Raw genomic sequence first — 12,256 nt, 5'->3', positions numbered from 1 at the left:
GCAGTATTTATGAATGTATATAAAGGAAGACCCAAGATGTCTACCCACTAGACGTAGTACAAAACAAAATGGTACAAAACAAAATGGACTTTTCTGGAGCTTAAAGCCCCTCGGAGTCAGGCTGTCCTTACACATAAGTTCACCTGTTCCGGTCACGTCACTGAGATTCATCAAGAGGGTTCCCTCAGTAACCCAGCCTCGGCACTGAATCAGACCTTCTGGTTCAGCCAATCTACTTCTAGCTTGTGTTTATACAGCTCAGTGTGATGATGAGTGAGACACTAATAATAAATTCAGTGCTAGGTTGACGCGGATCAGAACTCTAGGTGATTTTTCAAACGTGTGTGTGTGTGTGTGTGTGTGTGTGTGTGTGTGTGTGTGTGTGCATACACCTGCCGTGGTGCACATGTAGACAGGGATCAGAGGAAAGCTTTGGGGAGTCATTTCTCTCCTCCCACCTTTGCTGGGTTCCATTGGGCAAACTCAGATTGTCAGGCTTATTCACCGCCCTGTTCATCCTCTCTCTGTGTGTACACATATGCATGTGTGTGTACATATTTTTATTCAGAGGCCAGGAGTCACTGGGTGTTGGCTTTGTTGTTGTCTTGACATAAGCTAGTCACAGGGAAGAGGAAGTATCAGCGGAGGAACGGCCTCCATTACGTTGGCCTGTTGCCATGCCTGTGGAGCATTCTCTTGACTAATGATTGACATGGGAGGGTCCAGCCCACTGTGGGTGATGCCTTGCCTAGGCTGGTGGTCCTGGGTTGTGTAAAAAAGCAGGCCGAGTAAGCCCTGGGTAACAAGTCAGTAAGCAGGGCTCTTCTGTGGCCTCTGCTTCAGTTCCTGCCTTGAGTCCCTGCTGTGGATCTCTGATAAGATTCACACAAGCCCCAAAACCTTGTCTTCCCCCAGGTTGGTTTGAGTCGGTGTTTTTATCACAGTGACAGTGTCTTTCTTTCCTGCTCTCTGCCTGCTCCTTTGAGGCAGGGCTTTCCCTTGAACCCAGCCAGGGCTTGTGTTTTCTCAGCTGGGCTGAAATCCAGCAAGCCCCAGTGATTCCCCAGTCTCTGCCCTACTCATGAGTGCAGCAAGTGCTCCTAACCACTGAGCCATCTCTCCAGCTTTGAGTTTGGCATTGAGATAGCCAGATCCCCTCTCTTCATATCCCTCCTTATCTTTTATTGAAAACTCAAGCCAACTTTACTAACACGTCTACCTTTCTAGACACTCAGAGGTGTGTGCAGACATAACCATCACCTAGAATCAGAAGCCATATCCACATGCTTGTCTCATCGAACTCTGCCTGCCATAGGCTAGCCCCCAGAGCTGCGCCTGCTGTAGGGATTCCCTACCACTGACTGCTGGACCTTCCAGGAGTAGGGGCCCTGACTGAAGGTGGAAGAGGCTGTGTTTCTGAAAACAGGACTATTTGCTGGAGTAGCATTTGGGGTTAAAGTTCAAGCCCAAGTTGACCTTTACCACTTCAGGAAGTTGATATATGTGGTAATCTTAGCACTTCTTCATAATGGCTGAATGATTTTAGATCACATGCACATGACAGCATCCGTTGGGGGATCCAGACTCATCTCTCGGGAGTTCTTCCGGGATGAACTCCAAAGGTTTCAGAGAGGGAATTACAGCACAGGACTCCAGCATCTAGAGCTGGACTCATTCAGTGAAGCGCTTGTCACAGAGCACGAGGCCCTGCAGCACCCACACGAAAGCCAGGCACAGTGGTCTGCACCCGTCATCCCAGCGCCTGGGAGATGGGACGCAGGTGGCCCTGATGCCATTGGCCAGCCAGCCTAGCTTCCCACCACCCTGTGAGGAAGCCACGCAGCTTCAAAAAGGACGCTCTCCTTGTTCAGGCTTCAAGTATGTGTGCCTCCGGGCCAGGGGAGGGGGCAGGCAGCTTGAAGGGGAGGCCCATTTGATTAAGTAAGATCATAGGTGAAAATCATCAGTTTGCTATGGTTTGAATATGACATGTCCCCTACAGGATCATGCCTTTGGACTCTTGGTCTCCAGCTGGTGGCACTGCTGGGGGGAGATTGTAGAGCCTTTGGAAGGTAGGGCCTCTCTAGAGGAAGTGGGTTGATGGGGGAGGGGGTCCTTGAGGGTTATATCTTTACCCCTGTGGACCTGCCTGCACACACTCACACACCACTTTGATACTTGGAGGAACAACTTTGAAGATTCCCTTTAAGAAGTTCCTGGAATTTGAAAACATTCAGTAGAGAGTTGGTATTTTTACTGCCTTTTACTTACGGATTTGACATGTGTATGCCACAGTACATATGTGGAGGTCGGAGAACAGCTTGTGGGAGTTGATTCTCTTTTCCCACCACGTGGGTCTCGGGGATTGAACTCAGTCTGTCTTGACAGTAAGTACCTATACCCACTGAGCGTCTTGCTGTCCTGAGTTAACATATCAGCATGCATTTTGCAAAGTGTCTCTTTACTCGTGGCAATGGGGGGAACCTGGCTCAGTGAACAAGCTGTGACTTGATACTTCTGGGGAGAGATGACAAGACCTGAGAGATCGCAGGCCTAGCGGGCAGCCCTGGGCAGAGACCTTGCTGGACCAGCTCCTCAGAGACCAGCAAGGAGCTGGCTCTCTAGTATTGACAGCGGCTCTAATGAAGCCTGAAGGAATCTGGCCCCATCTCCTCTGAAATCTTCCCAATCTAATATTTAAGTAGTAATTCATCATCTCCTTGGTTACCTTGCTTGTTCCCAGTTCAGGGCGCTTGCCAGGAACAGGCCAAACAATGTCCATTATGTGTTTCTGTCAAGTGGGTGGGTAAAAGAAATCCCTGTTTTCATGAATAATACTAAAAGTGAATCCATCATGGACCTGAACAGACTTCTGCTGCGTGGCACCAAGAGTGTGCTTTACTTAGAACACATTTTTTTTTCCTTAAAATTTTTTCTTTGTTTTGAAATTGCATTTTACATTGAGTTTTTAAACTGTAATTAGGCATCCATGATAATTGCTAATGGTGTATTAAGTCAAGCTGTGATAGTTTCAAAACAGACATATCTTAGGTAGGTCCCTGGAGAGAGCCACAAAGAGGCTTCCTCATTTAAACTGACAGAGATAATTTTGTCTGGATGTGATGCAAGAATGAGGAGAACAAGGAATTCAAGCAGGTAACAACTTGTTTGTTTTTGATGCTGCGTCGATCTAGCAGACACATGAAAAATGAGATGCAGGGGGGAGAGAGTCTAAGGCAGTGGTTGCGGCCTCTTTGGGTTCCCATATTTACATTATGATTCATAACAGTAGCCAAATTACAGTTATGAAGCAGCATGAAACAATTTTATGGTTGGGAGTCACCACAACATGAGGAACTGTATTAAAGGGTCACAGCATTAGGAAGGTTGAGAACCACTGGTCTAATATGGAGTACCTAGATAAGCTACATGGTGAGATGTGGTAATCCTAGTGATTGCCAGGCAGACACAGGGATCTCTCTCTCTCTCTCTCTCTCTCTCTCTCTCTCTCTCTCTCTCTCTCTCTCTCTCCTGTCTCAACAAAACAAAAAACAAAAAAAAACAAGGTGTGCCAGGCAGTAGTAGCCAAGCCTTAATCCCAGCACTTGGAAGGAAAGGCCAGCCTAGTCTACAGAGTGAGTTCCAGGACAGCCAGAGCTGTTATGCGGAGAAACCCTGTCTTGAAAAAAACAAATCAAGGTGGATGGCACCAGAGAGATGATACTAGAGAACTGGAGTTGGAACTCTAGCCTCCATGTGTGTGTGCACACGCACGTGTGAGCACACACACACACACACACACACACACACACAATCATTGGCTCAAACGGCAGAGGTTGGAAGATTACTTTAGAGACCAGCCAGAACCACATAAGTGAGACCCTGTCTCAAAAACAACCCAAAAAGAAACAGACCAGGAAAAGGAGGAGAGTCTTAAGGATGCTCTGAGCTGCTGGAGGATGGTTGACACGGAGAAGTCTGGTGGGACACAAAACTACAAGGATGAGTCATGGAACAGGTTGAGTCTGAGGTGTTGATAAGGCTCCAATCAGAGATGTCAAGCCCATAGATACCTTAGAGGACAGACTGGGGCAGAAGAGGCAGACAGTAATAGTGAAACAACCCTTCACATACAGACACAGTATGCTGGAGACCCTCCTGGAAGGCTAACTGCTCATCCTTCCTCCTGCTCTGTGCACCTGGACCACCTTTGCCCACATCCCTCAGTCCTGTCAGTCCTTACCTGCAGAGAGTCTGTCTACAGCTCCTGGAGTGAAGGGCTATGTTGTTTATCTTAGCATCTCCAGCATCCGGGACACATTTCAGAAAAGCACTGGGTGTTCAAGTAATGGATGATGGGGCTAACAAGACATGAGCCGACACTGGAATCTGCACAAAGTAGGTCTTAAGGGATGGCTCATTCAATAAAGTGCTCCTTGTTTGACCACGAGGACCTGAGTTTGATCCCCATCACCCGAGTAGAAATGCTGGGTATTGTGGCATACACTTGTTATTCTCACACTGGCAGGGCAGAGACAGGAAGATCTCTTGGATTCACTGGCCAGCTAACCTGGCCTAATTTGTGAGTTCCAGGCCAAGAAGAGACCCTGTCTCAAAGGAGGTGAATGATGTGCATTCGTGAGGCTGACACCCAAGGTTGTCCTCCAGCCTCTCTCTACATGCAAACACACACATGCAAAACACCTCCTTCCCAGAAACATACATATTTAAAAAAAAAGAGGCATCCATTGGAACAGCAGTTGACACCAGTCTTTAATTTTGTAGCACCCATTATTACAGTTATAAAAAATCTTTCCTTATTCATAAGAAAAACAGAATCATACAGAAGATGAAAATCTAGACAGAGTCAAAAGGCTAGTACCAAGGTAAACAGATGGTATCCAGGGACACAGGGATCTCAGAAGGTTGACCTCCTCAGACTGAAATGTCTTGTATAAGCTCCCCAGTGGGTGCTGCAGAAGACAGTGGTCACTGGACTGTCACACAGAGTGGAAGAGCACGGAGCACCCAGGAAGTATTGAGGTGCTTCCTCCTTATATCCCCAAGAGAGCTGACTGATTTTATCATTTCATTTCCAGCTGCATCACTGACTACTTTAGTCCCTTCAGATCACCTGGTCACCTGGGGATCCCCTGCCAGACAGAATTCCCAGAGACACCCCCCTCCAGAGCCACAGGAAGGAAGACAGCAGGCCTTGCTCCACCAGGGTCCTTCAAGTCTAGGTCTTGGTTACCCACAGGAGCTCCATCCACCAGTGCTGAGACTTCAGTAGCCCCGGCACCTGGCCCAGCATCTTGGCTTTGATTCTCTCTAAATACAATAAAGACAAGACTCACCCTTCCTTGTACCCAGGAGTCCCAGGGTGGGGTCTGAGTCCCAGGCAGCAATGGGATAGCAAATGTTTCTCAGTCACCACCCTGGGCAGAGGTGTGTGCCCTCTGAAGGTGTGTGCCTTTTGTTGTGAGCACTGCCTCAGTCTTTGGTTTTGTAGCACCCAGAGTAGAGAGTGGTTTGGCATTGCTAGATCCACAGCATTGTTGTTTCTGCGTGTACACATGAGAACATGAAGCAGATGTCTGCTGCCAGCTCAGAGGCGGAATACCATTGGCCAGTGGGGGAAGGTGATTTGTGATACGCATGTGTGAGCGGCGCTGAACACGTGGCACAGACAACAGCATTATAGCCTCATGGGAGGAAACTTTTAAAGCAGGAACAACATGATTGATTAAAAAAAAATAAAGAAAAGAAATTCTTTGCTCAAGACCAAATGAGATCTGTTTAATCTCCTAAAAAGGAGAGGATGGAAGAGAAAAGTCTGTTCTGCCTTGTTATTAATCCTGTCTTTAGAAGCACGTCTTTTTGTAATGTAGATGGTTGAAGGTAGGTGAGCGGAAGACCACCGCATCGTGGCATCCTCGGGCTAAACTGGGAGAGAAAGGGAGCTAACAGACACAGCTGTACCTTCAGTCCCTGTGGAGACCAGTCCACCAAAGTGCCGATAGTGACTACCAGGCCACGGGACTCTCCTGCAGCCACTGTGCTGGGCACGTCCTGGATTCAGGAGCCTCCAGCTCAGCCATGTCACCCCTGGAGTGTCTATGTGTGCCAAGTCACAGAGTAATCATACCCTTTCTCTTTCTGTCTTAGTAGGGCTGCTGGGAAGGTGCCTAACCAAGCCAGACTCGAAATGGAAACTGATTTAGAGTGTGTCCTCCAGCAGGGGGCAGCACTCCATTAAAAAACTACTGTTCAGGATGAACCACAAGGTCTTTGGCCAGATTTCCTGTGTCACTGAGTTTTACTATTCAGGGCTACAGAAGTAGGTGGCTGTACAGGGTCTTTTAGAGGCACAAGTGGGACATCCCAGCACATCTGCAGGCCCGAACTAGTTAAGACCCCACCATGCTAATATTGCATGCCCTGTTTTTGTCTGCCTCCACAGGTGTGAGTCCCCAGAAGTGTGTAATCTGTCCCGGGGTGTACGGCTGTCCATGTGGCTCTGAGTCCTTCCCTTTCATTTGACTCTTCACTATTGCAACCACATCAAATGTACATCATATATGGCCTCATCGCAGACCATTACAGGCAGAAATTTTGCTTAAAGAAACATATTTTTGGAAACATAGCTAAGGGGATTTCAACATTATAATAGGAAAACAACCTTATCCCATGCAGCTTCTATCGAGTTCACCTTAACACAGGTTCCCAGGATGGAAAGCTCTTCTGGGTTAATGATGATGGGATAGAGAAATGGGTCATCAGTTAAGAGCTCCTACTGCTCGTTAGAGGACTTCACTTCAGTTCCCAACACCCACGTCTGGCAACTCACAAGCACCTGTAAGTCCAGCTCCAGGGGATCTGACACCTCTGGTCTCCATGAACCCCTATACTCATGTGTACATACACCCAGACACGTAACCAAAAATAACAAAAAAAAAATTTAAAAAGTGACAACTAAGCTTTCAATAATCATTTAATCGGTCGGTCATAAAATGACCCCCTTCCGTCCTGCTCTCACCTCTGTGAAGTACCTCTGTGGGTATTTATGCTTCTGTAGAACTCTTTGGCCATAAGTTAACTTTAAATAAGCTGAGAATACTTCCTGGCTTTCTTTATGCAACACAGATCAAAGTCATTTTACATTTAGAGTCAGAATGAACTTGAAGAAACCATTCAGTAAATTTCTCTTTGCTGATACCATGCTCCTAATAATTAAAAATTCTCACAAGATAAATGCTGGGGTGACAGTCATGAACCCCACCACACGTGACTTGCATGACAGTTTGTTTTATTTATGAAGCAGGGTCTCATATAGTCAAGGCTGGCCCCGAACTCATTTTGTAGCTGAGGATGACTTTGAACTTCTGATCCTCTGCTTCCACTTCCAGGAGTTGGAATTGCAGGCATGCAGCACCACACACCAGTTTATGCAGTGCTGAAGATCAAACCCGGGGCCTTGGGCAAGCGAGGTAAGCACTCTCCCAACAGAGCTACATTCCCAGCCATAGGTTGACATTGTCTCTTAGAGATTTACTGTGTGTGTGTGTGTGTGTGTGTGTGTGTGTGTGTGTGTGTGTGTGTGTGTATGCCATGTGTGTGGGTGCCCTTGGAGGCTAAAAGAGGGTGTCAGATTCCCCAGGAGCTGGTGTCTCAGGCAGCTGTGAGCCACCCCATGTGGGTGCTGGGAATTGAACCCAGGTCCTCTGGAAGAGCAGCAAAGAACTCCTAACTGCTGAACCATCCCTCCAGCCCTACCTGACAGCTTTGATCCAACTGTAGAAAGGCAAGGTCAGCGAACACTTGCAAGCACAGTTCTGTTCTAGAGATGCAGCCTGACAAGTCCATGGGGGCTGAAGTGCTGGGGACACTTCCTGTGAAATGATGGTCCAGAGGATCGGCTGTCCCAGGCCGGTCATGAAAAATACTCACTCTCGGAGTTTGTGGTGGGGACTCAAGTTTGGCTGGCCATGGTGACACATACCCACAACCCTAACACTCAGGAGGTGAATTCAGGAGGATCATAAGTTCAAGGCCAGCCTCAGTTACATATGAAGTTTGAGGAGAATCTGGGCTATCTGGAACTCTGATCATCATGAATCAACTTGTGGGGATTTTTGTGGGCAGGATTTTTCATCTCAGTTTTTGGTTTAAAAAAATCAGCACCATTAGGAAGATTTTTACGTTTTAATCATTTTTGCCACTGTGGCCCATGGGAGGGAGTTGGAAGCCATCATTTCAGCTGCTGTGTTCCGAGTCGTAGAGATTGGCCCGAGGCTCTAGGTGGAGCAGGGGTTCTACTGAGCTGAGGACATGGACAGAGAGACGGAAGCTAGCTCATGCCCTTCCTCCCTGGCCTTCTGCCGCAGCCCCGCTTGTCCCCCCCGGAGTTCCTCCTCTCCCTTCTTTTCTCTGTGTGTGGGAAAGGCAGGCTCGGAGGAGGGGTACGGACGGGGGAGCAGGCTGACGAAATGGAACAGAATGGGGGTTCCCCCTCCACCAATGCCTCTGGGATGGTCACAAATTGGGCCAAAGTGACAAGTCTGCTTGGTGGAGATGGGAAGGAAGGGGCTTTCTGGGAACATCTGGCTAGACAGTGTCAACAAGACATATGTCAGCCTGGGAGCTACTCCTTTCATCCTTTGGGGGTTCTAGGATACACCGGGAAACTAGGGCTGACATCTCCTAATGTTCCAGCATCCTCTACCTCTGAGCCTCACCTGTCGAGTTACATTTCCTGCGAAGTGATTTCCAAAGCCCCTCTCATTCCCTACGGTTGCTTCTGCTCTAAGAAACGAGAGCAAAACCAGATGTGGTGGCCCAGCACTTGAAAGACAGAGGCAGGCAAACCAGAAATGCGAGGTCATCCTCTGCTCCGCAGCGAGTTTGAGAGTAGCTTTGGCTAGGAGATTCTGCGAGACTAGTCAGAGCACATCATGGACAGCTTAATGAGAAAGCTAGGCAACCAATCACATCTGTGGAATGACAGAGCATCCCCTAGCAAGTTCTGCCCACGATGCACATAACATCTGATTTTCCCGAGAGGCTGTTTCTTAAAACATCTGCAGTTAGGGTTTGGGGAGATGGGCTCAGCAGTTAAAAGTGGCTCTTGCAGAAGTCGAGTTCCCAGACCCACATGGAGGCTGAAAAGCTGTAATTCCAGGTCTAGGGTACCTAGGGTACCCTCTTCTGACCTCTGCATGCACCATGCATGCCTGTGCATGGACAAATATGCAAGCAAAACATTCATACAAATAAAATAAATCTGAAAAACACAACGTCCACATTTGATCATTAGCCGTCACTTTAAATACATCAGGCAATAAGGTGGCCATAACTGTGATAAATCTGAGTAGGGAAGGTGTAGAATGTGATTACTAGTGAAGCAGAAGTGATGGACAAGCCTCATGGGCTGCTTAGAGGTCACACTGGGTGAGAAGCTGACTTTACTTACCAACAACCTAAGGAAAAACGTAATTGCTATGAGGGAAAAAAATGGTGGCTTAGAAAATCACCTTCTTTTAAGTTCATCTTAGTATCTCTGTCCTATGTAGTCAATGTTATCCTTCCTTTTTGTTTATTTTAATTAGAGTGTATGTGTATGGGTCTGTGAGATTGTGTGTATGTGTGCGTGTAGAAGCCAGAGAACAACCTCTGATGTTGCTCCTGGGACACTGTTTACCTTGTATTTTGTAACAGGATTTCTCACCAGCTTGTAGTTCACCACATAAGCTAGGCTGGTTGGCAGGGGAGTCCCAGGGATCAGCTTGTCTCGACTTTTCCAGCACTGGGATTTTGGTGAGCTCACATAAAAATAAAAACCAGCCTTGGTTATGAGGGGTTGTGCCTAGTCTTATTGTATCTCGTTATGCCGTATTTGGTTGATATCCCTGGGAGGCCTGCTCTTTCTGAAGGGAAGTGGAGGAGGAGTGGATCTGGGGGAGAGGAGATATGTGTGGAGGGGAACTGGGAGGAGCGGAGGTAGGGGAAACTGCAATTGGGGTGTAGTGTATGAGTGAAGAATAAAAAAATTTTAGAAATTCCAGGAATAACAGGAGTGCAGGTGTAGTTCAGTGGTAGAGCGCAGGCTGAACATGTTCAAGGTCCTCAGTTCCACCCCTAGCACCAAAAAAAGAGGCTTGGATAACAAACAGGCGTGCGTGCACGCATGCGCACACAGGTCAGAGGTTGACCTTAGGTATCTTCCTCAATCACTCTTCACATTGACCTTCCTTTTTGAGACAGTGGCTTTCCCAATTTGGCTATGTTGGCTGTCCAGTGAGTTCCTGGATCTGATTCTCTAGTGCTGGGGTTACAGGCACATGCTGCTATGTCTGGCTTTTACGGGGGTGCTGGTGACTGAACTCAGGTCCTCGTACTGATAAGCCAAGCGCTTTACTCATTGACCCATGTCCTCAGGCTCCCCAAATGGAATTTAGAAAGATTTGTGTGTGTGTTGTTGTTGTTGTTGCATGTATATGCAGATGCACATGCACGTGTGTGATTGGTGTGTTGTTGCATGTGTATGTAGATGCACATGTGCATGTGTGCATACAGAGTCCCAAAGCTGATGTTGACATTTTTCTTCAATTGATCTCTACATTGTGCATTGAAAAGGAGTCTCTCAGTTGATCCCAGAGCTTACCCCTTTGACTAGCCCTAGCTAGGCAGCTTGCTCCATCTGAGGACATCTGTCTCTCCCTTCTGAGCACTGAAATCACAGGTGCCACACATCCCCTCATTCCATGGGTTCTGGGGACCTGAACCCTGGTCCTCATGAACCCTGGTCCTCACGCTTGTGCAGAGAGCACTTTAGCCACTGAGCATCTCCCCAGCCCCCAAGAGGGAATATTAAGTACTATTCTTGGTCAGTGCCATTCCCATGACACCAACCCATTCTGCTGTTCTTCAAACCAGAAAGTTTGTATTTCTTTTAAAAATACTAAACCCAGGGACAGTACTAGTAGCCCATAGATTACAAAAGCGTTTGAATAAAAAAATGGCCCTTGAATCCAGGCCACATCATACAGTATCCTCTTGATCTTCTAAACCTTTTGCGACAGAAACAATAACAGTGAACAGGCCAGGGTGACTTCTCCATGCCATCTTCTGCGAGGCTGGGAATGCAAGGGTTCTGCATAGGATGACATGGTCATGTCCAGAGACATCAACAATTTGGGATCCCGCTACAATCTTTAGCAGTACCTAAGGAGAGGGTCATTTTCTTTTCATGCTGGCACGGTTCTGTCCCACCCATAGGCCTTGGCTCTAGATACGACCTACAAAATATTCTTTCCCAATTCCAGGTTCAAATATTAAATAAAAACAGATGTGCAAAAAGAAACAAATACCTGCCACCGAAACAGAACCCATCCTTCCACAAGCCACCAGCTTCAGGGACAGCCATTGCCCATTCCACATCCTCATCTGAAAATCTCAAGAGCAGGCACATCTCCCCCTGTGACGAGTGCTGGTCCCGCAGGCAGAAAGGCCAATGCCAGAAGGGGATTCTAGAAGTGCATGGAACTGTCCGAGTGTCCCCGGTGCGGCCACTCCTCATCCACCCACCTGCGCAGGATCTTCTCCACGTCAACCCTGTGGTAAAGTCGGCAGAGCTCCATCAGTTGGACCACAGTCCTCTGACTGTTTCGGAATAAGAAGGCCAGTGTGGGGCTCTGAGGCCTCTGTTCCAGGAAGCACAGTTCGTCATAGGGCATGCCCCATTTGCTGGCAAAATTCCTCCAGTTCTTCACGGTCGGGTGACACGGGTCTAGCTTTATCCTGATCACATCTAGCAAGTCCTGATCATTGAGTAAGTCACTGATGGTGGGGACCCGGGGTGAACAGGAGGAGCAAGAGCAGCCTTCCTTACATGGCTGGTTTTTACTGACACCTGCAGGGTGACAGAGAGGATACAGGTTAGCCAGGGGCCTGACTTCCACAAGCAATGTCCCCTTTATTTTCCTACCATATTGGTGACATCATCTAAGTGCCTCTCTCACACACACACACAGCCTTCCTTCAAATGGTCCAGTACAGCCACTTCTTACTGCTCACATCATGTTATTCTTATGTGTGTGTGCAAGTGTGCACAGATGTACAGTATGTGTGTGGAGACCAGAGGACAACTTTGGGTGTCAATCCTTGGGTGCCACCCCTGCCCCCTTTAGTGCAGGATCTCTCACTGGCCTGGAACCCACAGATTAGGCTAGACTGGCTGGTCAGGAAGCCTCAGAGA

The 12,256-nt window shown here is 47.8% G+C and overlaps 1 protein-coding gene across 1 annotated transcript in view; it reads right to left on the bottom strand.

Moving 5' to 3' along the window:
• Nucleotides 1-9,922: 9,922 nt before the first annotated feature.
• The window catches only part of Edaradd (EDAR associated death domain), a 42,517-nt gene continuing 40,183 nt past the window's right edge, over nt 9,923-12,256 (bottom strand). The window contains exon 6 of the mRNA XM_028859727.2: nt 9,923-11,911. Within this exon, the coding sequence (XP_028715560.1) occupies nt 11,529-11,911 (383 nt within the window). The 3' untranslated portion in view covers nt 9,923-11,528. The remainder of the gene's footprint in view (nt 11,912-12,256) is intronic.

This window comes from Peromyscus leucopus, chromosome 5 (assembly GCF_004664715.2).
Source record: "Peromyscus leucopus breed LL Stock chromosome 5, UCI_PerLeu_2.1, whole genome shotgun sequence".
In the NCBI taxonomy this organism is placed as follows: domain Eukaryota; kingdom Metazoa; phylum Chordata; class Mammalia; order Rodentia; family Cricetidae; genus Peromyscus; species Peromyscus leucopus.
This window is presented reverse-complemented; position numbering and strand designations above follow the sequence as displayed.